The 27,493-nt window shown below is 42.1% G+C and overlaps 1 protein-coding gene across 4 annotated transcripts in view; it reads right to left on the minus strand.

The window, feature by feature from the left end:
- The window catches only part of KCNIP1 (potassium voltage-gated channel interacting protein 1), a 613,686-nt gene that overhangs the window by 504,143 nt on the left and 82,050 nt on the right, over positions 1–27,493 (minus strand). The window contains exon 1 of one of the 4 annotated variants that reach the window (XM_081178866.1): positions 16,685–16,947. The exons of the other annotated variants lie outside the window; for them this stretch is intronic. Coding sequence (XP_081034992.1) covers positions 16,685–16,772 — 88 coding nt within the window. The 5' untranslated portion in view covers positions 16,773–16,947. Of the gene's footprint in view, positions 1–16,684; positions 16,948–27,493 lie in introns of those variants that run through there. 4 annotated transcript variants of the gene reach the window in all.

Raw genomic sequence — 27,493 nt, forward strand, 5'->3', positions numbered from 1 at the left:
TGCAATACTTGCATTAAGATAGGTTCCGTCCCATCTATCACCTGGGTTAAGAGTAGGACCTGGTCTATCAAATGAGGTTGGTACAGTGCTCTACCTTCCAGATAACAGTTGACTACCCTCCCACAACAGCAAGAGCGGTCCAGAACTAGATAGATTTCGATCGTCTCTGCAGCTTCCCGTAAGAGCACTGTCCACGCGTGCTGGTCAGTGGTGTGGGAGAGGAGCCACAACGGGGTAGTGGGGTGTCTCAATACGGTAATCTCATCAAACCCCAGTTTCCAATAGCCAAGGAGCACGCCATCTCTTACCACCGGCAAGACGAACCAGTCGTAGCAGAGGCCAGCAGGCCAATAGGGTTGGTATGGTTCGGTAGGGTCAGGGCAATAAGACATAGAGCAAGTCAATAAAGAAAATAAGAGAGAAAAGAGAAAGTCTTTGTAACTGTCCTTGTGATGATTAGTCGCAGGATCGCGTTGCCCGTGGCCTAACGCTTTTTCCTGGTAGCGTCAGACACAAGGTGATGATCAACTTCAGAGGGTCAGCAGGATTTCTCTTGCAAGTCCAGACACCCTTCTTCAGATGCGTGTGATGTACCCAGGGGATCACCTCGACTACTTTCACTGCAGTTGGGGATGAGGGGGTCGCCAGACGCTGTTACTCAGAGGGACTGGTGAACCGACTCAGCGAGACTGCCGCGGGACTGCTGGTGTACGCTCGAGGGAATACCTGGAAAGGAAGCAAACACACACAACAAACACAGGGATTGCACTTGTTCTTGGGTGATGTGATCTCCCATCTGCCCCAAACTGGCGGGGATGTCTCGGACGAAAGGGGTTGGCCTGCCATATAGAAGTTCAAAGGGTGATAGTTCTCAGTCTCTTGGTTGGCGCACAGGGCACATTTTGGGATATAGCAGCAGTTAGTTATAGCAGCAGGTAGTTGAGGTAGAATATTCTCCCAAGATGTGCTTTAGCAGCTGGGCCTCCCAAATGGGTGGACTCGTGGTAATTCTTTACAATTATGCTGGCCAGATGTTGGGGCACAAAAACACGGCTGTCTGGTCCTTCCTGGAGCGTTGCTCCTTCTTGGCTGGTCCACTGCTGTTCATCAAGGGTGTAACGTGGTTCCACATCGTCTGGAGTGAGTTCCGGTACCAATATCAAAAGTTCTGGTGGTGCCTCTAAATTGGCTGGAGAACAAATGTCTACGTTGGGGGCGCGGCCTGTGGGCGCCCCTCCCATCCAATTCTTCACCGTGCGTAGAGATATCAGCCTCTGGAGTGATATCAGCAAGGCAGTCGTCACTGGAGGGGATCTTCAGGATGCTGAAACACAGTCCAATCTGAAGCAGCTTTTTCCACTTGAATGTGGTGGACCCAAGGGGTGGTGCCAGTTGTGGGTGTGGAGAGCAGATGGGCCCTTCCAGCACGGTTGCAGTGGTGCCTGGGACCAGTCTTATCCACACCTCGTCACTTGGCTCAAACTGGTCACGCAAGGAGTTCGGGCCTGGGTTGAGAGAGAAAATCTCGAGAGAGACACTGTACATAATTGTTCAATTCCACATCTTGAGCAGGGATAGGTGAAAGCATGCACACATAAGGAACCGTTCTCCCAAACATCACTTCAAAAGGATGACAAGTGAATACGTTTCAATGGGAGGCTACAAACTCTAAGCAAAGCCAAGGGCAACATGAACACCCAATTAGACCCTGTTCCTTGGGTCAGTGGTTTTTCAAAGTCCTGTTCATCCTTTCCTATTTTCCAGAACTTTGGGGCCTATATGCAGTACCCACCATCTTCCTTTTTCACTGGCAACAGTGGGGTGTTTCACTGTGATTGGCATTGTTTCAAAATTCCATGTTGAAGCAATCGCTTCAAATGCACCCACACTCCTTCAGCTGCCTGTCGTGGGATGGGGTATTGGTTTTTATCTTCCGCCCATAGTCCAGGGTCAACATCATGAAGCAGGCTAACAGGGAGGATTCCCTCCTCTTCTTTTACCATCATCAAGCATCAATGGTCTCTCAGGGGTATTTCTAAAGAAAACTCTCCTGCTGGTCCAGTTGTCATCATTACTTTCCCCATTGGTTGGAAGGAAATCTGGGCTTGTAATTTTGTTAACAAGTCTCGGCCCAATAAGGAATGGGACACTCTGGTATATACAAAAATTGTGCTGGACTACTTGGCCACCTAGGCAGCAGGTAACAGACTGCAAAAACGGGGCCTTTTGTGATTTACCTGTGGCTCCAATTATATTAACCACTTGGTTTGTGGGTTTTGTTACAGGCACAGGTAAGACTGAGTGGGCAGCTCCCTTGTTCACCTTCTCCTACCTGTAATAAGGTAGCTAGGTTAAGGGCTGTGGTAACCTGAAACTTCAGGCGTGAATGTAATAACAGCATCTGGCACTTCCTCTTGGAGTCACACAGCTAGTGTCCTGTCCAAACGTGAATTTATCTGCCTTTGTGAGTAGGGTGGCCACTGCCACAATCGCTCTCATACAGGGGGGGGGCAACCTCTGTTCTGTTGGGGTTAGCTTCTCTGACAAGTATTCGACGGGTTGCTGCCAATTTTTCAGTTTCTGGCATAAGACTCCCTTGGCTAACCCCCCTGGTCTTCATCTATGAACAGGGTAAAAGGCTTCTTGGGGTTTGGATGCCAAGCACTGGGGCTTGTCGTAATGTCACTTTGAGATCCTGAAAAGCCTGCTGCTGTTCCCTGCCCCATATAAAAGGATCCTTCTCTATTCCCCTAGTTGACTCATGCAGGGGCCAAGCAATGCTTCTGTAGTTAGTAGTGAGTCCAGGGGATATTGTTCATCATCATAAGTGGGATTATAGGTTTAAAAAAAAAAAAAATCCCTTCAAACAATTTTACAATCTTTGCTGGATTCTCCTCAAAAGAGGGGTTCTGATTTCTTCAATTACAAACATCTGCACTTGAAAAGGGTATATGCTGGACCGTGGTGCCTTCGTTTGTCCAGCTGGGACAGGGGCTGGTGGATCATAAACCCTCTGAAGGGGCATTTCTCCAGCTGCCTGATCCTTCCTGGTTTTCTCATACTGTCTGTGAGACATAACTCTCTTCGCCGCCTGTCCCCACTTACGTTGCCATCTCTTCCTCTTTTCAGGGGTGCAGCATTCTGCTGACTAACAAGGGGCTTACATCCAACTCCTCCCTCAAATGGCTTTGCAAACTCCTTTAGTCTCTTTTTCTGTCTTTCTGTCCACATTTTCTTTCCTTGATTCATATCATCTAGCGTCTTCCTAAACTCTTCGTTATCTTCCGTCTCACTATCCTCCTTCGCAGGTCCTCCTCCCCCTACACCAGCACTTCCCTGTGCTTCTTGATCTTGGCCTGGGGGGGGTTGGAGGGGCTGTTGGTGGAGTGTAAGGTGGTGGCTTAATCACTCCCCCTCCTCATCTTCTGGGTCTTCTAACACCAGAGGCTTCACTGTACAAATCCTGTTCTGTGTGTTGCTGTCACAGCAAGACTTTAGCCATGGTAGATTTTTTTTTACATTGGTCTTCCATGTAGAGATATAGGGGATCTGGTCTGGGTGGACATTTAATATATTTTGCCACAGGGGGTTGATTTGCCACAGGGGGTTGATTAATTGCAAATCAAAGCCACGCAGTTCCCTGGGTTGGCAAGTCCACCTCACATAAAGTTTTGAGTCTCTGTTTTTCAATTTGAATCATCACTCTTCGTGGCTGTTTTCCAGTTATTTAAAAAGCATTCCAGAGGAATACATTGGCTTGCTCCAGACCTTATTTTTTTCAGATACTACCGCTCCTAACTGGGTTTTCAAAATTCTCTCACACTCCACATGCTACAGTTTGTCAGAAAATGCACAACCCTACAATCGCTCGGCCAAGGGGACACTAAGCCTTGGCCCTCATTCAACAATTCATCCACTGGAGTATCTGACACACAACAAAACACTCAATTCCCTCTTCCCCATTCCCTTTCCCAAACCTTTACCAATTCCTTTCCTGGTGGCATTCTTACTGCCGGGCACTGTATTGCCAACTACCAGGTGAGGCTGATCAGGCCTCTGGCCCTTCCCCTCGGGCCCCTAGCCCTTTCCCTCGGGCCCCTAGCCCTTTCCTTCGGGCTTACCTTTTCCGCTGCGGACCTGTCCCCTCGGCGCCGTTCTGTCCTCTTATTCTCCCTCAACTAGATGTCTCTGCTCCAGGACGGTGTGGCAATCCCCCCCTACAAACTGGCAGGGTGTGCACTGGAAATGCGAACGCCGATCGGAGCTGTTCACCTTGGTTGAGCCTGGCCCTCCGGTCCGTATTTGGAGAGGGGGCTAATCCCGGACGAGCCCCCAGAGAGATGAAGCCTTATTTACCTAGGGATCCATTAGCCACGCCATCCCCTGGACCTCGGAGGGAACAAAAGTACCAGGAAAGCAATATCTTCTTTGGAGAAAAAGAGTTTATTAAGATCTGAGCACAGAGACGAGGTCTGTACTCAGAGACAGCCAACTCGATAGTTCCTAAAAATGTACTGGCTGTAAAGCAAGACATTTCAGCAGACTTTCTTATACCCGCAGACTTGCTTGCTAAACACATTTTTATTGCTTGCTAGACATTCCTGTCTTTCTGCTAAGTCAAGCACTCCCTCCCACCTCCTTGTACACGTGTCTTCTTTTGCTAGCTAAGCTTTCCCTTCGTATCTCTTCTTAAAAGCAGAAGTAAAGCAGGAAACATCTTGCTAGTGGTTTTTCGGTTAACAGCAGTTTCTGGCTGGGCAGGAAGCGACCTTCTGACCTGTAGCTAACATCAGCAGTTCCAAATAGCTGATTAGGCAGGAAGCGGCCTCATGACCTGTCTGTTTTAGACTTTTGCAAATAACTGCATTTTTTTAGCTGTGTAACCATCTTAGCAGAGTGCAGGAATTTACTATGTATAGACAATATTAATGATTAACCTTCTTAGGTATAGAATACAAAGCACAGAAAATATTGAGAGAAACCTGTCCCATCTCCCTTTACAACAAGATGCTCAGAAAATGAGTAAAGCAAGGTGAGAACAAAATTTTAAAAAGATAAAAACTGATGAATTTGGGAAGGAAACATGAAAATAGGTTGATAGAAGACAGCAGTGCAAGATTAGGAAGTGGGAAAATGCATTTCAACCCCAAGGATGTAAGAATAATTGCAAAGTTAAATTACTGTAATTCTTTTCTTAAGATAGGTGTGTGAAAACCTGGCTAGACTGAGACACTAACTTTGCATAAAAATAGAGCTAGGATGCAGAAATAAATTGAAGGACCATCTTCTGTTAAATCAGTTTTGTCCCTCATTAAAACACAGACTGGATCATTAAAAATTGTGGGAACCCCCCCCCCCATCCCCTGAAATTAAATTCCCTGTTCAACAATGACAGCACCCTAAGGAGCTCTGTCACAATAGCAATAAAATAAATATATACCTATATTTATGTGTTAAGTTTCAAATGCTGTATGAACCAATGCATTCTCAGGGTACTAATTCAATAGTGATCAATTACAGACAATTGTATCCATGTATATCTACCTCCCAGAGCTAATACAAAAAGTGGTGGCAGTGGGGAGGCATTCCCTTTGGGGTTTCATGTTTCAGAGTCTTTTGGTTACTTCTGTTAGAAAATGCCAGTTTAAATTCCAGTTTTTTGTTTGTTTTTCAAAAACTGAAATGGAAAGAAATTCATGATTTCTGGGCATCCAAGTTGAAATGGAAATAAATTCAGGGTTTCTGGGCATCCAGGCTGAAATAAATGCTTGCTTCAACATCTACAGTGCTGGAAAATTGCTTCATGCTTTAAAATAATTGGGAAAGTTAAACATGAACAAAGGTGCTCAGCAGCCTTCCATGGCAACAGAAGGAGGAGCAATGGAGCCTCTTAATTTTTATAGTGAATGTAGCACCATTCAAGACCAGGAACTGGTAACTTTCACACTAAGAGTTAATCTGACCATGGAAGGCGGGCTTTACAAGCATCTAAAATAATCCACATGAATTATTTAGTTTTACTGGCTGAAATGTCATGTTCTGAAGTCAGACAAAATCACAGCACATGCCCTTTTGGCAACAGATTTCATTTCTACCCCACAGTCCCTGCCAGAGATATAGTCCTCTGGCTTGACACATCTGAATGAGAGATCTTGAAAGATCTCAGACCTACACAAGTTGACATCAAACCACCATAAGCTCACACAGTTCTTTTGGTTCCTGAGCCTAGAGCGCCTGGGCTTCTTTTATTTTGTAGTTAAGGATGAACACTTTCAAGGCTATACATGAGGCTACACTAGACACTAGGGTACTTCAGTTCCATGATGAGGCAGCCTATTTTTTATCATGACGTCTTCCTGCAACATGCAAACAAAATCATGAGCTTAAAAACAAAAGACTACTTGGCTAGTTGTTTCGGTACATTAACTCTAGCATTATCTCCTGATCTCCTGAGCACTTGCTACCAAGCTTTTAGTGTTTATTTTTATTGACTTGCTTCTTGCTCCTGCTGATGTTGTAAGTGGGTGTTTAATATATTGAACTACAGATTTTTTAAATGTATTTTTGTTTGGATACTCTTGCCTTACATTGCTCTGATTTTAATTTTATAAGCAACACACGCACACTTATAAATTACATCAGCCCTGTTCTATTACTTGTGTGTATCTCATGTGGACAGCTACCTTCAAAAGCAGCAGGATGGGAAGAACATGCTACATCAAACTGGTCATCATCACCTGTAGGTCCTGCAATATGATTTATATAATCAAATGCAAAAGGGGGGATGCAATATCCAGCACATACGTAAAACAACAACCAACCTATGTGTACATTTTAGAAACCGCAAATTTTGACCAAAAAAATGTGTGAAGCAACCTGCCACTAAACACTAAACCACAGCCTGTCTGACTTACCAATAATTGCTAAAGAAATGCCAAGAGAGTCAGCACTGTTAGCAAAAAGAGAAAACTTAGGGATGTACATGCTGGTCACATTAACACTACATGGCTGCAACCTAGAGGACAGTGCCAGCATCACTTAGCTTCAGCAAATGAAGGTCTTCTAAGAGTTCCATCCTTAAAGCATCATTTTGATCAGAACAACTGATGAATGCAGAAGTTGAAATGTTTTGCTACAGGAATCTAACATTTATGTTTTGTTAGTCAGTGTAATAAATATTACATTAGCTACATCACACCAGGATCTAAAACAAACTTGTGTTGTTTGGTGCTTGTACAGGGGTACCTCAGTTTAAGAACAGTCCTGTTTACGAACAATTTGATTTACGAACTCCGCAAAACCAGAAGTAGTGTCCCGGTTTGAGAACTTTACCTCCTTCTAAGAACAGAATCCGAACAGTGGAAGAACACCGGCGGTGGGAGGCCTCATTAGGGAAAATGCGCCTTGGTTTAAGAACGGTTTTGGTTTAAGAACAGACTTTCGGAAAGGATTGAGTTTGTAAACCGAGGAACCACTGTACTACAGCGGAACCTTGACTTACGTACGGCTCTACTTACGTACGATTCCAGTTACGACCTTCAGTAGGTGCTTTGACTTATGAACTTTCCTCTCGATACGAACAGAGGCCTTGCCAGCAGCTCAGAGCTCACCCGGCTGGCTGCAGGGCAGCGCTAGGGCCTCTGCCGCTGGGAAGAGGCCTCCGGTTTGCCGGAGCTCACCCCGCCAGTTGCAGAGCACTTGTTTTTGTGACTGTGTGGCACCCAGTTCAACTACTGGTTGATTGTGTGACTGCATAAATGGATAAAAGCCCCCCCATCCAAACAATAACTACTGTATCATCAGTGCACGTAAGAAAAAAAATACAGTGGTACCTCGGGTTAAGTACTTAATTCGTTCCAGAGGTCTGTTCTTAACCTGAAACTGTTCTTAACCTGAAGCACCACTTTAGCTAATGGGGCCTCCTGCTGCTACCACGCCGCCGCAGCACAATTTCTGTTCTCATCCTGAAGCAAAGTTCTCAACCCGAGGTACTATTTCTGGGTTAGAGGAGTCTGTAACCTGAAGCGTATGTAACCTGAAGCGTATGTAACCCGAGGTACCACTGTACTGTAAATGTTAATTTTTTTCATCTACAATACTGTCTTATTTATTTTATAGTACAGTACATTGATTGTTGCCTTCATTTTATGGAACTATGGTCTCATTAGATGGTAAAATCTGTGTTAAATTGCTGTTTTAGGGGGTGTTTTTCATCGTCTAGAACGGATCAATTCACTTTTCCATTACTTTCTATGGAAAAGTGCGCCTCTACTTATGTATGTTTCTGGTTATGACTGGACCACAGGAATGGATTACGGTTGTAAGTAGAGTTTCCACAGTACTATATGTCCTTAATTAAGGGTGGTATATTAATTCTTTAAATAAATAATAATAATTTAGTACCTTTATGTAACTTGCTCTTTATGTTGCTCACAACATTTGTTCCCAAGTAAAGAAAGGTATTATTTTTATCTTTTTTTAATGGAAAGACAAATCTCATTTGTGCAAACTCCAGCAGAATACAGTCACAACATATCAGCATAATACTGCATAAGCAATTCATTCAATGTGTGTTTTAAAAACAAAACTGAATCATTTCAAATTCCCATTGTCTTAGTTGGGGCTTAGATACAAAATAAACAGAACACCTCTCAGCAGCAAAAATGCTAAGATGAAGCAGCAGAACTAAATCCAGGACTAGAAGCAGGCAAGCACACAAGGATGGAGTAGAGTGCATGATGATCAATGGAACTCAGTGCTGCCAATAGTTCAAACAAATTCAGGCTGGCACAAATGTGAGGCCAATTAAGGAAGCCAGAAAAGTGTTTGCATCATTGAAAAGAAGCAAGGGTCTTTTCAAGAGGAGAAAAAAAAAATCAAGAACAGCATGAAAAGAAGTGTTGGACCTCACAGCTCCATGAAGCCTATTTGTAGCTCCGTTTCAAAGTGGTCAGTCATCTGAAATAAGGCCTGTGGGGGAACAGGAGAAATTAAAGCTGAGTATATGCCAATATAGTTCAAATTGCCTGCATCAAATTGTCTTCTCCAGTTGCCATTTCTTCAGTCATCCAGTCAAAAACAAGGGGAAAAGCAGCCTAAAAAGCTATGTTTTAACAGTGACACATAGACACTGTTCATCACTGTAATACAAATGTAACAACAACAGCAAAGACCAACAGTGGGAAAAGCCCAATCTTCTTCCAATTTTTCTGCTAACAACATGGCAGCCTTGCTATAAGGATCCTAGTGTTTGTCATATGTGTTTATCCCTTTTCATAATAAGGACACCAGACAGTATAAGAGTGCACACCATAAATTTCAGCGCCTTGCAATTTAGCTACCCCCAGTTCAAGCAGAAACTATAGTTTGTGATCTGAGCAATCAAGAACAGCAGAACATAACTCCTTAACCAGGACAAGATAAAGAACTTCCCTCCTAAACTGCAACCACAATTACCTAGTTTTATTTTCCAGCGTGCAGCAAACATCTGAGAATGGTGGGAGCTGATCACATCAAAAACCAGCACAATGTAGTGGCTCAGGTTTCAGGAGACTTGAGTTTCAATCCCTACCTGTCAGAGTTGTTGTGATTATAAAGAGGAGATATAACCCTGAGCTTGTCACAGTGTGAATGTAATGTTGTGCAACTTAGTCCAAAGGAAACATCTTACACAGAATAATAATTATTCAGAGGCAACATCTTATTTAGAATAATCCAAGTGCAAAGCTACGTTAATGATAAACGCTGACTATAAAGTATCAACTTTTGAAATGCAATTTTATAACACATCACTCTTTGCAGGATTTCAGCTATTTTGGGCAATATGTATTAGCACCTCGGCAATGCTTAGCTGCATCGGTCTTTTCACCACTCTTCTGAAAAGCTACTGTACCGTGCCTCCCATTTAGAGAGTTACCATTAATCATTCTTACTTTAAATCTCGTAACTACTTAAGTTATCAGCAGTTGATGTAGTCCATCCTCTTTCCTTGGAAAGGAAAATATTAGAAAACTGGCAACGCAACAAAATTAGAAGCTCACTGAAAAATGAGAGTAAGGGTAGATTTGTAATTCTGTGTGAATTTAAGCTTCCCAAGTGGAAATACTCCATGAATATTCATTTCAAGGAGAACACGGACTTACAATCCTGATGTGTTTTCTGCCTGTATCCATTTTAAAAAATCTGGAACTGTGCTAACAGCTGTAGACCAACATTTGATGTGACGGTATCAACCACACCTGGCTCTTCCACAGTAAAATATCTAATATAAACCAATCCATTCAGGAAACAGCCCATACCATACTACCATTGCCATTCTCCATGACATGAGAGACAGGTGAAAAGAGATAAACACAAGATGAATATCGATAGGGTAAGAGAAGAAGCTAGCAGCCAAGGATGGAGCTGTATCACATTCTTTACAACGGGGATAAGAAACCAACAGGCCTCCAGATGCTCTAGGCCAGGCACGTCCAACTCTCTAGAGGCTGTGATCTACTCCCAGTATAAAACAACTGGCAGTGATCTACCCATTGTAATGGGGGTGGGAGGCCAAGATTGTGAGCTCTTTTTAGGGGAGGTTAAAGTTGCTGAGCTTTTTTTAGAGGAGTATTCAAAGCTGCTGAGCTTAGGGGGGGGGGCAAGTTGTTTAGCTTTTTTGGGAGGGGAGGCTTCAGTTGTGGAGCTTTTTTTTACAGGAGGCAAAAGTTCCAGAGCTTCTTTTTTTGGGGGGGGGGGACAATAAACAATAAACGCTCAATAGCAATGGCACTATTAACTATTAATAGCACTATTAACAAACGTACTTAGCAAAATACACGAAAGCTTAGTAGCGCTAACGACCACCCAATTCATGTAACAGACGGACAGAGCGAGGGCGGCGGGGGGGGGGGAGACTTTCAAAACAATACTTTCTGCTACCGGAGATTGGAAGTAAGCCACAATCGACCACGACTGACCACGATCACTCATGATTGACCTGTTGGACCTACAATTTCCACCATTCCTGTCCATTGGTTATTCTCTTTCCGTGGACAAATATATTCTTTATTTAAAAGGTTATATTCACAGCACCTCCACTTCAAGGAAATCAGGTGGCAAGCTTATAAAAGAATTTTGCCCAAGAGACCGATTATCATCAGAATTAACACTGCATAAGGCAGCTCATAAACCATGCTGAAAGCCATTTAGTCTGAGGGAAGAACTGCATGGCAGGATCTTTTTTGTCCTCATGGCATGGGCATTGCACTTGGATGTTGGATGTTGACTAGGGGATTGAGGTGAGAGAGAGAGAAAAGAGTGTTTCCAGAGATGAACTGCTGTTTATATCAACTGTAACTTGAATACCATATGCTTGAACTTGCTTTCTCCTCATGTGTCATAATTTAATTTTGACCACCTTCTTGCTGATTTTTGGAAGCTGCTCTGAGAGTCTTTTTGGCTATAGGGGGGGAATATTAATCCAATAAATAAATAAATAAATAAATATCACAATTGCAATACAGGAATGCTAAAAGCTCCCTGAATGCAGTTGATCATACCTACCTCTTTGTCAAACAGTATTGCCTTTCATAGGAGGAGGAGTTTCAGATTATGCCAATAAAGTGCCAAATTCTACATTGGATCACTGTCCTGACTGAGATAAAGCAAAAATATGCTTCCACTATCACTGATTCCTGCTGATGTTCTCATCACATCTGCAGTTACTTCCTTTGGCTGACTAGGAAAACACAGCAGCAGTTACATACTTGCATAGACTGGATATTTTATAGGATATTGTATAGGAATACATTGGCCATACAAGAAGAAGAAGAGTTTGGATTTGATATCCCGCCTTTCACTCCCTTTCAGGAGTCTCAAAGCGGCTAACATTCTCATTTCCCTTCCTCCCCCACAACAAACACTGTGAGGTGAGTGGGGCTGATAGACTGCAAAGAAGTGTGACTGGCCCCAGGTCACCCAGCAGCTGCATGTGGAGGAGTGGAGATGCGAACCCGGTTCCTCAGATTAGGAGACTATCGTTCTTAACCATTACACCACACTGGCTCCAGATTACAGATTACAGATTACACACTACAGATTACATATCACAGTTCCTCTGTTATACTTAGTAGAGATCAATCGTATTTGTTACACAAGTACAAAGAACATCCCTTATCACCACAAGCATGAAGGCAGCAAACATTATAAAATTAATCCAAACATTATATGCTGTTAATTATAGTATTACATTTGTAAATATTACACAGCTCATCTGTTCGCCGGGTGGGAGGGGGAGGGGGAGAGCAGATGAAAAGACTGGGAGGGCTTTATTTCACCGGAGCAGATAATTAGGCAATTAAAATGAAAGTAGGCAAAAATTACCAGCTGCCAGAAACTTAGAATGCATAATAGAAACTAAACATACACACAAAAAATCCCATGCATTGATCCTGAAGTGGTAGCTTTAACAAGGACTTTCAGGAGCAAAGAAAGAGTGCAGGTTACTTAAACTACAGAAATTTCTCCAACTTTGAGAAAGGAGATCCCAGATGAGTCATCAACTAAATAGCTCTCTGCTCTTATTACATTATACAAATGATCTCTTTTGAATTATCAACCTTAGGTACTTTTATGGACCTTTTTGAACAATACTAAATAATGGCCAGAATATCCTAAACCTTGGCCCAGGTACTGGTACATATTTCAATTACTGGCTATGCACTTATGGGGAGTGGGCTCTACACACATCTGCTGTGGACTTCCAAGAGGTGGTGGCTCATGCGCAGGCCTGTTGCATCTGCATATAGGGCACTGATGAGTTACAAATTCCAGAAACCGTTCCAAGTGCAAAGAATGCATATTTCTCCCCCACTTTTATAAGCTGCAATGAGAGAGTCAGAAACAGGACTACCTATTTTCCGTATTGGTATTGGTTCAAGGAAGAGTTCCTTGGAAGGATTATTCACTTCTAGACTGATGGGTGTCCTCCACTTGCAACCAAAGCCCTGAGCAGACCTACCCCCTCCTTATCACTGCTGTTAATGCTGCTGCTTGTTCACTGTTCCTGAAGCAAGTTTGCCCTCGCTCTCCTCATTTGATTATGGCAGTGAACAGACAGCTGGGAGGAGAGGCAGCAGCCAAGTAGCTTTTGGAGTTCCCTTCAGCACATACCTGAAAATACTGATCCCTGATGGTAGATGACATTTCCCTTCCAGCTGCAGCGCTTTACACCACATCAAATGCCACTTCCCAAAGAGTCTGCAGAAGGAATTGGGGCTCCAACAAGCATTGGTGTACAGTATGCACACCAACACATGCAGTCACGGACTGCAAGTAATCTGTGTAAGAACAGCCGTCCATTTACTTGGGCTCTAGGATTTGCAGCTCTTAACCTCAACTTTTACAAGCCATAGCATTAAAACCAGCAATGGATCTCATAGAATGTTGACTGAAAGTATGGCATATCATTCTGTGGTTTGAGTGATTTTTACTATTTTTGTACAATTTGTGCTTGAAAGAGGCAATGTGGAAAAACATGTCTGTACCACTGGGGTGAAGGGGGTGGGTGGGTGGGGATGGTACAGATCTCTTTGGATCTGCATTATATCCAGGAGCAATCAGTTTAGTAAATAAACAGAATATCCTAAGTGTCTGAAGAAGAAACATTTTCTGGAACATACAGTTCTCATCCCATCAGGTAATCATAGTTAGTTAATTGTAATGCCATCATTTACCCAGAACTGCTTTTCTCTTCAAGATGTTTAATCCATTAAATAAGTGTTTATTTGACTTTTTAGTTTCCTAACTTATTATATGAGAATGTTCAATTTTAATTACATCAGATACTTGAGAGACATTTTAAAATCAACTTGTTCCTATTGTTTATGCCTTCCTAAGTCTGTATCTTCCAGTCTGAAAGTCATGCTGCAAAAGAAAAGACATGATTAAAGTTTCAAAAGTTTGATTCCTTGGAGACCACAAACATCTAATGTTTGCAGCTTTGAAGTTGGATGTTGCCAGAAAACAGAAATGACTAAGTCGGAGCACACATCATCATTTCAAATAAGAGATGAGCAATGGGACCATGATTCCAGTGTTATAAAGCAACATACATTTTCTAGTCATTTGTACTGGTTAGAGGGTCTCACACTCATGCATGACCAATGTGAAGCATAATCTATAAATTCATTACAAGAATTCATGTGCAGAAGCCCAGCAGGTTTGGAGCTTCAACACACACCTATTACCAATATTGTTTTCAGGGGAACCATAATCATTAGATGGCACAAACCCCATTGTAGTCTCAATACACCAATATCCCAAAATCAATCTGAAGTAGTTCTGCATCCTCCACATCCCTTTATATGCTTCTATGTTATTAGCATTGTAGTTATCAGTACATTTACTAGGCAGCACACATCATTTAACTCATGGGAACTTCTCAGTAAACATCTTAGGCTTGGGCTACACACACACAAACTCTGTCTGCTTGAGTTTATTGCATAATCCATATACATAATCACATACTGTATAATAAATTGACCTTTGCACTCCATTGCCAACTATGCTTCTCTTTCACCTTTTTTTACTCAGGGATACTAAATTTATCCTAATTTTGTTAGTGTTGAATGACAAATTTCCTCATTTTTTTGAAGATATCAAAGGTGAGCATGGAGGTTGCTGGTCTAATGAGGGATCAATCTGCTAAAATTGTATTAAATCAATTGTTTGGAACCATAATGCAGCGAGGATTCTTGGGTCTTCTTGCCTAAGGCATCATCTGGCACTTTGAAAGACCCATATCTCTGCAAGGAGTCCGCTGAGAATTCCTGAACCTTGTGGTTATACCTACCCTCTCTGAGCACCCCAACAGTGATATCTGTGAGAAGATGAAGCAGCATCCTGCCTGTGCCTTCTGTTCTCCCTCAGGGCAGTTGTGCTTAGAGGGGAGGGCTATCATGCAGTTTGCCGTGGTAAGGAAAAGGGGGGTCAATGAGAGTGTCTTGTCCAAGTGTCTCCCGAAACCTTTCCCCTAGGTGGCTGGCACACCTGACATTCAGAAAGAGACCAGCTTCACTAAAGGACAAAAGGGGCAGGGGTGGGGAGAAATCACCAAGTTCAAAGTTTTAAGAACACACACAACTTCTTTCCACCATAGAAGTAGGAATTAGTACACTGGTGTGCTGGAAGCCTGAATCCATGGGGGAAGAATGCCACCACTTCTTTTCACAGCACTGACATGCAATTGTCCAGCATGGTATTTTTCTTGGAAACTTTTTTTTTCAGTGCTTCTGTATGAAAAGGCACCTTGGTGATGATAAAGAACTGCCACCACCTGATAGTTATAACAAGTTTTAAATTGTTTGATTTTCATTTCTCTCAGCTGGCCTTATGCTCAACAGTCTTCATACAAAGGAAGAAAGGAAACAGCAAGAGAATAAGTAGAGAAACATGGAAATCGTAATGTTTTGTATAAACTGACTTGGAAATCACGAGAGGAACCAGCCATTATTGGATTTTTGAATCTGTTCATTACAAATACAAAGGAATCAAATGAATTAATTCCCCAATTTGTACTAGAAGAGGATGTGCTAATACATTATATCTTGGTATTTGTCACCAGCTGTTAACATACATCCCCAGGTACACATTAAGTTATTTCTGTGGGAAAATAATATCCAAAACAAACACACAGTTCCCCCACAACCACTAACACTAAAATAGTACATATGAGGTTTCACACTTCTCAAGAAACATTCCTTCATTTTTCTGATCATGTACCTAATGTGTTTTTAAAGCTTTATGCTCTTTTATTGAAATAAACTCATCAGGTAACCATAATGAGACTCAACAGCTGCATTAAACACACATGTGATCCTGTTTTTAAAATGGGCTCAAGCCAATAAACTTTAGAGAAGTCTCAAGTAGATATTTGAAGCAGTTGAGGTCTGAATGCACAGGACACTTAAGAAAATTAAAGCACTTTCCCTGTTCCTAAAGTTCAGACAAACAACAGCCAATGAAAATTTCACTCTTTAAAATGATTTTTGAAAAAAGCCATTGATTTCAATACATTCAGGGACCATCCCCATTTCTGTAGCTGGGGAGAGGAAGGAGAAAGTGGAGGTAAACAGGAAAGAGAAGGCTTTGACCCATCTAAAAATAAACAGATTCAGTGAACTGATTCACACTTCACTCTAGATACTGCAAGCGTGCAAGGATAATAGCTTTTGAAGCAATGCCTGCAATAACTAATGTCCCAGATTTAGAACTAAAGGTTTTTAGAGACACACACTACCACTTGCAACAAGACGAATTCTCAATCAAGTACACTATTAAGATACTAATCTGACACTAGAGCAGAACACTTTGCCAAACCTTTTTATTTTGTGTACACTAGCAAGCAGTGACTTCCTACAACTGCACAAAAACCTGCTTGTAGAACCAACACCTCCCCCCCAAAAAACATGAATGAAAACACTGCAGCCTGAATGTCTCAGAGCCCACAACTACCTCTCCGAAGTTACAAACAGTTATGTAAGGCTAACCAGCATCACTTCCATCCTTCACTGCACATGACTTCACTCTAGGAAACAATGTCCCCAAAGGGACCTGGCTAATTTCAGCCGTAATAAAAGCCCCAACTGGCAACAGCGGTTCCCCATTCCCCACAGTTTACAGAAGACAGAATTCCTTTCATTACCTTTGTTGAGTGTCCCTGTGATGAGTTTAAAGATGGTTTGGGCAAATTTAACAATTCCATGTTTACATCTCTTCGAACAGTCACTCATGGTTGACCGAAGAGGAGGGAAGCTCTTCTCTCTCTCTCTCTCTCTCTCTCTCTCTCTCTCTCTCTCTCTCTCTCTCTCTCTCTCCTTCAGTCCAGAGACAGGAAAGTCCCTTTCCAACTTAGATGGTACAGAAGTCTGATCTGAGGTTCCAGTGGCAGCAGCAGCAGTAGCAGCAGCAGCACCTCTGTGCTGAAATGGATTTCTCTAAAGCTTTCACGGAAAGGTTGCAGTAGAGGCTTGTTTGTATAGTCTGTGTTAAAGGTACAGCTCACCCCAGCAAGATTTTAACCATGCAGCCTACATTTATGCCGTAAGATGCCCTGTGGCTTTACCAATCCGGATGGTACTTGGTGCACAGGGAGCCTCTGTAGAAAGCAGCAGGGAGGAGGAGTTTGCTCATATACCAAGCTTTGCTGACTTACAGGACAGTGGTAATGCAGCAATTAATACCAAAGTCAGAAGGGGGGTGGCTACTGCACTGAAATGCTGCTGTTTAAAGTGCATCTTTCTGTATACATCACATTTCTTCCCTGTAACTCTCATTCATGATTTCTGACTTAGTTCTCAGAGACGGGGGAAGTGATTTATCATGAATGAAAAGGGGTATTTTTTATTTTTTTAAAAAAAACAACATGCAGAAGAATTTGTGCCCAGCACAGAGTGGCATGCAGTGAAAGCAAGTGAAATTTCTCTCACTGAGATTACCGTGTATACAAACAATAGCTTGACTTCGAAAGCCCACTGCAGGGTTGGCTGCCTCTGCCAGCAGGAGTTAACTAACTACCCAATGACTAAGAAGACAGAGAAAAATCTCAGAAAAATCTTGCCTACTTTTGAGCATAACTGTCAACTTTTCCCTTTTCTTGTGAGGAATCCTATTCAGAATAAGGGAATTTCCCTTTAAAAAAGGGGGAAGTTGACAGCTATGCTTTTGAATTCCATTTCCACACCTAACATGAAAGTTGCCACTTACTGTCCTTCTTACTGTCCTTCTCAGTTGCTCAACTCAATTGTGGCACATGTATTCCATTGTGTGCCCAGCCATAGAGTCTCTATCCACTGGGGAGTCTGACTAACTAGGGTATATGAATAAATGGACATCACAACTGTCTGGGATTAAAAAGGCCACAACTTTATAGATTTCAGAGGTAGGCAAATCTTTGGCATAGGCATTGGGCATGTATCCCTCTCAGCCCCGTAGTGCAGGGTCTGAGGCACGACAGGATCTGCTTGGGGAAGAGAAGGGGCCATCGCAAAATGCAGGTTTATGTGGATGGCCTCACCCTAAGTGCTGAGGAAGCTCCATGGCCCAGTCCCCACCCGCTTCAGACTCTATGGTCTGCCTTCAAGACCCCTCTAATGGGGTGCCCAGCAAACGCCGCCGGAAGGGGGTTGAGTCACCACTTCACCCCTCTCCCCAAGGTTAGGAGATAGCCTAAGGATTCTGCCCAAGGCCTAGACCACCAAAGTTGTGAGTAGTGCTATGGGGAAGGCAAAACCTGCAGTGCAGGGGAAATTCCTTCCCAGTTCCAAATATGGCAACTGTCCAAAGACCATAGCAAAGCCCACTAAGCTGGAAAGAAAGGGGGCTTAAAAGAAACAATAGAAATGTCTAAAGGGAGGGTTGCGCAAGTGACGCTCCTGGATGACTGCGCTGTAGCCTTGGCTTGCTTTTACGCCTGGGAAATTTACCTGAGGGAAGACTGTGTCTCTCAGGTCCACTCCCCAAACCCCCTAGGCTGCCCTGTGTCAGCATCGCCCTTGAGCCAGTGCCACCAACTGGACTCATACACTTCAGCCCCGACTGGGCTAGGCGAGCTGGGTAGCACTTCCAGAGACCACCTTCTGCACAGGAACAGGTCAAAGTGCTGTGGACTCACAGCTTAGAGTTGTGAGCACCAGATTCACTTCCACAAGAAGACAGTCGTCGCACAGCAGAGTATAGCAGAGTATAGCAGAGCATAAACGACTCGGAGAGCAGCTCTGTAGAATATCTTCTTTATTCTATCTACAACTATAATACACAACTATGTACAGAGCTAAATGAGGTCTAAACGAAAAAGCTGAACTGCACTGAGTGTCTGCAGCTGCTCTTAGCAGCAACCTTATCTATACACATGAGCTCTCTCTTTGATGTGAGGCTGGAGCGGAATAAGTAGAGAGCAGAAACCGCCCCCTCCTCTCTGGAGAATCAGCAGAGAACATCAGCAGATTCTTGGATATGGGAGGGGTGAAATCTCCTCACCCTGGATAGGCCAATTTGAATAGTGGGCTTGGTGGATTGCCATGTGGGTCTGCGGCAGCCAGGGAGCAGCAGCAACGGCCACTGAAAAACGGTGAGGTTCCACGGGGAGACGAGGCACTGAGGTGGACCGCCACTGTGGAGAGAGGTAAGTGGCCATTTCAATCCCACGCTTCCTCTGGAAGAACCTCATAAATTAAGCAGGTTAAGTTGCTCTTACCATTTCAAGAAAAGCTTCACCTGCTTTTTCTGATTACTGTCAAAGATGCAGGGGCAGGAAAAAGAAACTTTACAATCTTGTCGGGTTTTGGCAAAATGCATTACAAAGTAGTTTTGGCTTGGCATGTCACAGAAGAAGGCTTCTCACATCCCAACAACTATAATATTTCCCCAGTTGTTTTGTTAGATACATAACATGCCCCCACACCCTGAAAATCATACAGGTTTCATGTATAAACTGTCTGGGGCAGCATAATATCTCCAGCTGAATAATAGGTCTAACTTTTTGGATTCAATGAAAGGTTGCAACTTGAATGGCTATTTAGAAGTTTGGTGCTTTTAACAAACGCGTACCAGATATTTCAGAAGTGAATATTCTCATGCATCTGCTGTAGAAACCACAACTGTTGGATTTCTACTTGCCATTTAGTTATTAAACAAGGTAATAACTCTCTTTATGTATTAGAAAAAGTAGCTTTATGAGATCCTGAATACAATAAGACCATAATCTACCAAAAGTCCCTACTCCTACAATTTTTTGTTTTGTCTTTTTGTTTTGTTTTTACTTTGAGATGGATGTTTGGTAAGGAGAAATTGGCTGCTTTTAGGAAGATGCTGCCTTTTCTTGTCTGTGTCTGTGTTTGCGGGGGGGGGGGAGTATTTTGCCTATTTGGCAGAGTAGGGGTGAGGTTCTGAGCATTGCCAGGGTTTTCCTTCTGTGAAATGGGCATTTTATGGTGCCCATGATAGTTTCTTTGTTTTTTAAAAAAACTTCTGGCATCAGAGTAACTCAAATGCTGTCCTAAGAAAATATGAATTCTGGAAGCAACATAAACCTGAATGTTGGAACATTGCATATTTATATATTCTGCATAATTTGGGCTCTGTCCCTTGACTATGAAAAATCTTACTCAAACTTTTTTTTCTTTAAAAAAGAAGAAGAAAGCAAATATTCTCTAGATGTTCAGTGCTGTGTGTTCTGTCACATTCTGACCTTTTTACATTGTGTAAAAAATATGGAACATGGCGAACATGGGTGGGTAGCCATATAGTTTATATTCAATAAAGTAGAATGGAGCAGATGACTTTCTTACAAAGCTTTTCTTCTCTTTGTTACTCTGAATATTTTTTATAAATAAATAGTTACTTTTAAATCTGGGGTAGGGAACTTTCTCCTGTTGAGGTCACATTCCTGCAGGAACAGTCTGTCAGGGAGTGCATACCACCAATGGGCAGGGCTGAAGCCAGTGAAAGGAGGTCAGAGCAAAGTGAGCAGGGCACCTTCCTCCTCACCCCCTCTCTCCTTGCAACCCACATTAATTTGGGCTGAGAGGGCATGGAAATAGAATGTAGGCCGCCCTCTCTCTGCTTTAAAGTCTGCATAACACAAACCATTTGGCAAGGACATATATAAGGTTATTAGTGCAGTAAAAGCTTTACTTCCAGGTTTCAACAGACGGTCCAAGAACATCCAAAACATAGGGCTAGAATGATGACTGTATGTAGAGGGCTGGTCATACCCTTAGGCAGGCTTCCTCAACCTCGGCCCTCCATATGTTTTGAGACTACAATTCCCATCATCTCTGATCACTGATCCTGCTAGCTAGGGATCATGAGAGTTGTAGGCCAAAAGCATCTGGAGGGCCAAGGTTGAGGAAGCCTGCCCTTAGGCAAGTGAACTGGGATGTCACGAAACTGCAGCAGATGGTTTAATGTGTTGTTATTTTGCTATGTTTATTACTGTCAGGGAGGAGTAGCACAAATCTCTGCTTGTGGTATTTTATTTTATGCCCCAGGTGGGCAAACTAAACTTGGCTCCCTGAACTAAAGTAGAAAATTGAAACAAATTAGGGCAGAGTTAAAGACTCCCTTGTGTTGCATTCATTGTACAGCGTTGTGCCACCCTTGCCAAAAATTGGGATGAGGGGCAAGAGAGGCTAATACTTCCCCCTATTTCAAATCTTAAGTCCTCTTGTGTAGAACAAATCTTTAAAACTTAGCTGCTCTCATCTAGCAGCTCCCTGCAGCACACTCTAAGCTGTTGCATTAGATTACCCCTTACAGAAAGCAAAGACTATCTGCTTTATTATGTACATGCACAAAAGCTGCTTGCTTTTGGTTTTTAGTTTGCTGTCATGGAATCTGAGGGCATAAAGTGACTCTGGATAGTGCTAGAGAAATTTTTGTTTTAATTGCCTTGTAAGGTTGCAAATGCTTTCCAGCTTTTGAAAGGAAATATAAAATGTTATTGTGTTTAATTTGGTCACCCGTGTGTTCTTAAAAGAGCACTTATATGCGTAATGTGTGTGTGTTGTGTAGCCTGATACTAAGGACGCATACTCAGAAGTCACAGGACTGGGCTCCAAATTAAGATGCAGCCTCACTATCTCTCACCTTTGCTAGGTAGCTTCTCTTCTATATCCAGCATTTGTCCTAAGGAGCCTATCTGCTTTGACTTAATAATGGTTAATAATCCAGTTATATACTTACCACTTGGATTACCAACTGACCTGGTAAAATGGTCTGGCCTGCCCCTGTGCCTGGAACATAGGTCTGATATACAGAAATAAGCAGGTGAAACTTCCATTGGTATGAAACTAAATATTGCCAGCTTCTAATTGAAGGCAAACTATTTTTAAAGAGGCAGCTATGGGGGCTAGTTCAAAAGCTGACAAGCTTTACTGATGCTTCATACAATGTTTACTAGTTTGATAAAATTGCTGATGACAGAAAAAGTCATAGAAACAGGACATGAATGTGGACAGTAGGGCTGGCTTTCATAACACAGATGGGCACATTAACCCTTTCCCCCCACACAGTGGTTGCAATGCCAATCACCCCTTTGGGGCTAGGGAAAGGAGAGTGAATCACTTGGCTAGAGGTTGTTAGAAGTCTGGAAGCAGAGGATATTCCCAGTTGAAAGCAGAAGAGCTGTGATTTGGTGGTGCTATATCTGGGGGGTGGGGTGTATGTGTGAGACAGTGAGTGGGTGAACCTCTGTCTTGCATGCCTAATTAAACCCGTTATCTTGTGAGGCCATTTACCCCTATCTATAGCTGCCTCACACCTGACATCAGATGTAGGACAAGTAGAGATAGGCACAATACACAACTAGGACTCTTAAAATGTGCTGTCAATTATGGCACGAGTGGCTTGCTGTCAGTGGCTTGCTGTCACTGATAATCAGTTGACTGACAATAAGAGGTACTACACAGCTGATCCCTACCCAAAACAAGGCCTGGGGAACTCCAGCAGGCTTGAAGGCACTACCTACTAGCTAATAGATGGTGACTCCAATCCCGCTAGACCAGCTGCACAACTAAGCTCACCAGAGGGGTACTTGGTTGCTCAGCTGACTTGAAAACAGGCTTGAGGTCACTGCATATCAGCTGATAGGTGTTTTCAAGCCTCAGCTGATCAATGCCCTTTCAGAGCACTTCACAGAGTTTTTTGCAATCCCTGCATGGTGCCTTGAAGTCCCAATGATCATCACCAGATGTCATTATGTCAGGTTAATTGACAGGTGGATTGCTACACCCACCTGTCATATTTGATGGGGAGGGGAGTACACTTTGAGAATTATAGAATGAATAAGGCTGCAATCATATGCAACTCAGTGGGGCTTGCTTCTGGATAACTTTTTATAGCGCTGCACTAGGAGGAAACTTTCAGCTGTATCTGTAAAATGGTAGTTACTTTTGTCTTTTTCTTTGAGGGTGCCTCCAGATTGTCACTATTTTGCAGAGGGTAATTAAAGCGCAAGCTAGAAATGTACATTTGTGCAATTGAAGTGGATTAAAGCGTTTAAGCTTTGTGTAAGCAAATAAAGAAGAATGCTGAATAGACAGGTTGTTTGAAGGAAACCGCAAATCTCTGCGAGAAGAACTTTGGGAACATGCAAAAAGCAAATACAGTAGTCTTGATCACGGGATACCCCTGAAGCTGTATACGTGCTCTTTGCTTGGCAGACTTTGAGTGCTCATTTAACCTACAACATTCCAAAACTTCCCTACAGAAAGGTTAATGGGTTCCACATGGCCACAGGATTCCTACACATTCCCCCCTGTATGGATCTGTAGATTACTGGATTCTTCAAGAGTTTTACAGCTGAAAGTCAAAAGGTTTCAGGGCAATTGAGGCCATTCTTTCTCTTGAAGGTAGTTTCAATAGAAAGGAGTATAGGGTGGCCATGGGCTATACTGCTTTCAATTTAAGAAAAATGCATAGCTCAACACTTTTTTAAAATTTTTGATAGTGTAAGGTGATGGTGTGAGCTCATGAGATCATTATGATTATACAAAAGTGACACTAACAAAATACTGTTTGTTTGAATTTCTGCGGTGAAAGAAACAATTTCAGAGAACAGTCTATGCCTCACCTTCCTTCTGTAAGAATTCAGATGAGGCTTTTAAGTTGCTGTAATAATCATGGTTATATTCTTGCTGGGCCCTGTTAGCAATGACTTGCATATTTGTTTTTATTGTCTGGTTTTATAATTATGTATTGCAATGTGGCCTTCCTTGGTGATTTTTAATATTTTGATTTGTTAGCCACCCAAAGGAACCTTCAGTGCTCATTGAATAAATAAATGAGCATACCCCAAAATAGGATTTAAATGCTTCTGCACATATTTAAAGGCTTGACATATTTTCTCTACTTTTAGAGTTTCCAGACTGTTGCTGTTTTCAAGTCACATTTGATGACATACCGGCAGATGCTGGCTGTGCAATTACAATTGGTCAGGCGGTCCTGCACACCAAAGTTCAATTTTTTTGCTATAAGGAAAATGACAGGGAAAATGAACTGGATAACATTTATTATTTACTTGTTTATTTACTGAATTTCTATCCCACTTTTCATTCAAGGAGCTCAAGGTTCTCCTCCACCCCATTTTATCCTCAGAAACAACCCTGTGTGGTAGGTTGGGCTGAGAGGCAGTGACTGAACCAAGGTCACCCAGTGAGCTTCATGGCTGAATGGACTTTGAACCCAGATCTCCCAGGTTGTAGTCACAGTCCAACACCATAACCACTACTTGCTTGACTATTTAACCAATTGTTAAATAGTTCAGCTGGTTGGCATGAGCCTCTTAAGCTCAGGGTCATGGGTTTGAGCCCCATGTTAGGCGAAAGATGCCTGCATAGCAGGAGGTTGGGTTAATTAACTTCATGGTCCCTTCCAACTCTACAATTCTATATTATATGACACAACATCATCTAACCTGCCTGCAAAACAAATTCGGATGAATGCTCAATGGACAGGTCACCTGGAAGCATCCATAATCAGAATATGCATCCAAATTTCCTAAAGTTTGGGACCAGCATACTAGTCAGTGGAAAGAGGTGGGACTTGATCTGCTTTAAAAGTGGAGGACTCAAATACTCTGGCCCATGCGCATAGAACCCTTTAACTAATTATGCTGTTTTAAATATGCATTTTATAGTTGACTTCCTTTAGTAACACTTTCTTCTGAAATGTTTAAGATAGTGTTGTTTTGTTAACTTTGCTTCATTAAATGTGCATTCTGTAGTTGACCTCCTTTGTAATGTTTTATTCTGAAATCTTTAAGGCACTATTTTAGTTTCCTATTAATTATGTTGCTTTGAATATATACTTTATATATGACTTTCTTCAGTAATGTTTTATTCTGGATTGTTTTATCTGATGTTTCAAGGTAAGCTTTAAATCATTTGAGGGTTTTTTATTAAAAATAAAAATCAGTACAGTATAGAAATGAAGTGAATAATAATAATGCCTGGCCCAACATTGCAGTCCAGTAGACACCTACCTGCAAGAAAGCCCTACTTAGCTCAGTGGAACTTGCTTCCAAGTAATCATGAGAAGGATTGAGTGGTACAATGTATACAACAGAAAGTATTTGTGAAATAAATCTTGTAATCATTGCATTTTCAAGTTGGGCTTAACCATAGGTATTGATGAACCTTCTGACATTTTAGAGTCTTCATTATTTTTATGGCACCTGGTTAGCCTTTGTGATACTCATCGTCTAGCCTCTTCAGAATTCTCTGCTAAAGCAACCCTGATTTACTTCATGCTTGGGATTTCTGCCAGGGGAGTGCTTAAGTATTGAGCTGTTTGGGTATTAAGTAGCATGCAGGTGAATAAATGTCTTGTTGGCAATTGAGGACTCCATGTACTGCACTGCCAAGTAGCCTAACATTCCTGCCATTACACTTAATCAACAGAATTGACACCTGCAAAATCATTTCTCTCTTATATAACATTTCTTTCCAGAATAAGTACCTTGAAAAGGAAGGCTTAACATAAACTAATGGTGGTTGAGAGATAGACTACTAACTCCCTGAAGGTAATAACAATGTTGACACTTAAACAGAGATGAGTAATCCCAAAGGGCTTTGCATACTTTGAAAGCTCTTACCCTGAAGCATGCTGGTTAGGATTATTTTATCCTTTGGCATGTGTAGGATTGTTTGCTTGGGGGTATATTGGCTGTATTCCAGCCTCAATCATTAGTTTCATCATTTTCAAGTTTTACTGAAGATTCAGTTAGAGATTTTTCTCTCCCCCGCCCCTCCAATTTCCCTCCCAGGCTGGCTGCGGTTGTTCTGTTCTGTCTGCATGAGAAAGAGGATATGTGCACAGTATCTTTACCATTAGCAAAAGGTAATCATAGACAGGCAAAAATTCTATTCTTGGAGGAAAAATGAATAAAAGTGCTACAGAAATTTATCAGAAGCAAAATCTGAGTCATATTGCGGATCTGGAAATATATATTGTAGATGGATAGTTCAGTTGGTTAGAGCATTGTGCTGATAAAACCAAGGTTGCAGGTTCAGTCCCCGTAAGGGACAGATGCATATTCCTGCATTTCTGGGGGTTGGACTAGATGATCCACAGGGTCCCTTCCAACTCTATGATTCTATTATTCAAAAGTTCTGGGTATCTAGCTAGACTCTGTCTTGCTTCCTTCAGATCTATGGCACATTCATCAATAAATCAATAGATCAATAGTTCTCAATTGTTTCTACGCTTTCAATGATCATTAGGGATCTGCAACAAAATACTGCATTCATTTGAATTCTTACTCCCTAACAAGAGCATTCCTGTTCATGGTTTTAGCTAGCCATGCTCTCCTTCAATATGCTAAGGGTCAAACTCAGCTAACTAATTGTGCTAGTGGGAGCCAGTGCAACAAGTCCTACTAGCACAATGGGGCTTTACCCCTCTCCTTTCCTTGCCACAGCACCACACCCAAAATCAGCTTTACAGGCTTGGGATAGAGAAGGTTCTTCCATCAGGGGAGCAGAAATGCTTGTACTGACAGAGCAGTCTCTTTAGCACTACTTTGAATTTCACCCCATAAGTCTTATCAATGTCCAGAATCATTGGACAAATCACTTTCATTTGTGTTGTTTTCCTGAGTCATCTTCTCATTTAACTGCAATTCTTTAGTAAATCATTAGTTCTAAAGTGGGATAGGGTTGACAGAACACAGGAGTGTTTTAACTTTTTCATTATTACTGCCAGAAACCTTTTTTGCTCAAAGTTTTGTAGTGGATTTTGGCCTATAGCAATAAGTAAAGGACAATGCAGCCCAAACCTTTAGAAACCACAGATATTATCTGACCCATTACTAATTATGATTAAAGTAATACTCCCATCTACTCCCTGAAGTGAGAAATAAGTTCCCTCCTTTCTATCCCTTCTCAAGCAGTAGAGTGCATGGAAAGTGTGCTGCTTCTGTGAAAATTTGTTTTGGGTTCTTTCAAAATTCGTCAGACATTTCACTTGGAGAGCCCCAGGCTCACTCTGAATTTCAATTTCAATGAAATCCAGTGGCAAACACATCAAGCAAACAAATAAATTAACTCCTGGTGTTTTACTTACAAAACACAAGCCCCCACCTCAACACACACTTAGCAATGGGGACTTGAATTATTCAAGAGGTATAATTTGAGAATGATCCACCTGTCTTTCCCAGATATTGTCTTCCTCAAACTTCAAAACAGTTTCAGGAAGGCAACTGTATTTTGTGCACAACAACAGAGAAAGAAAAATACTTAAAAATAATAATTGCACAACCACTGCCACCCAAAGTATATGAAATTAAATAGCAAAAGGAAAATGAAGGAATCAGCATATTAATTAATAGAATTGTTTATAAGTTTTAAATTAATAAAAATACCCAAATGATCAATGGCTATTAGGATCCTCTGAGCATATAGCCTACAGTCTGGGCATACAAATAATTCAGCTGGCCTTAATAGCTTGAAATGAA

The sequence above is a fragment of the Podarcis bocagei genome, assembly GCF_964188305.1.
Source record: "Podarcis bocagei genome assembly, chromosome: 2".
Classification (NCBI taxonomy): Eukaryota; Metazoa; Chordata; class Lepidosauria; order Squamata; family Lacertidae; genus Podarcis; species Podarcis bocagei.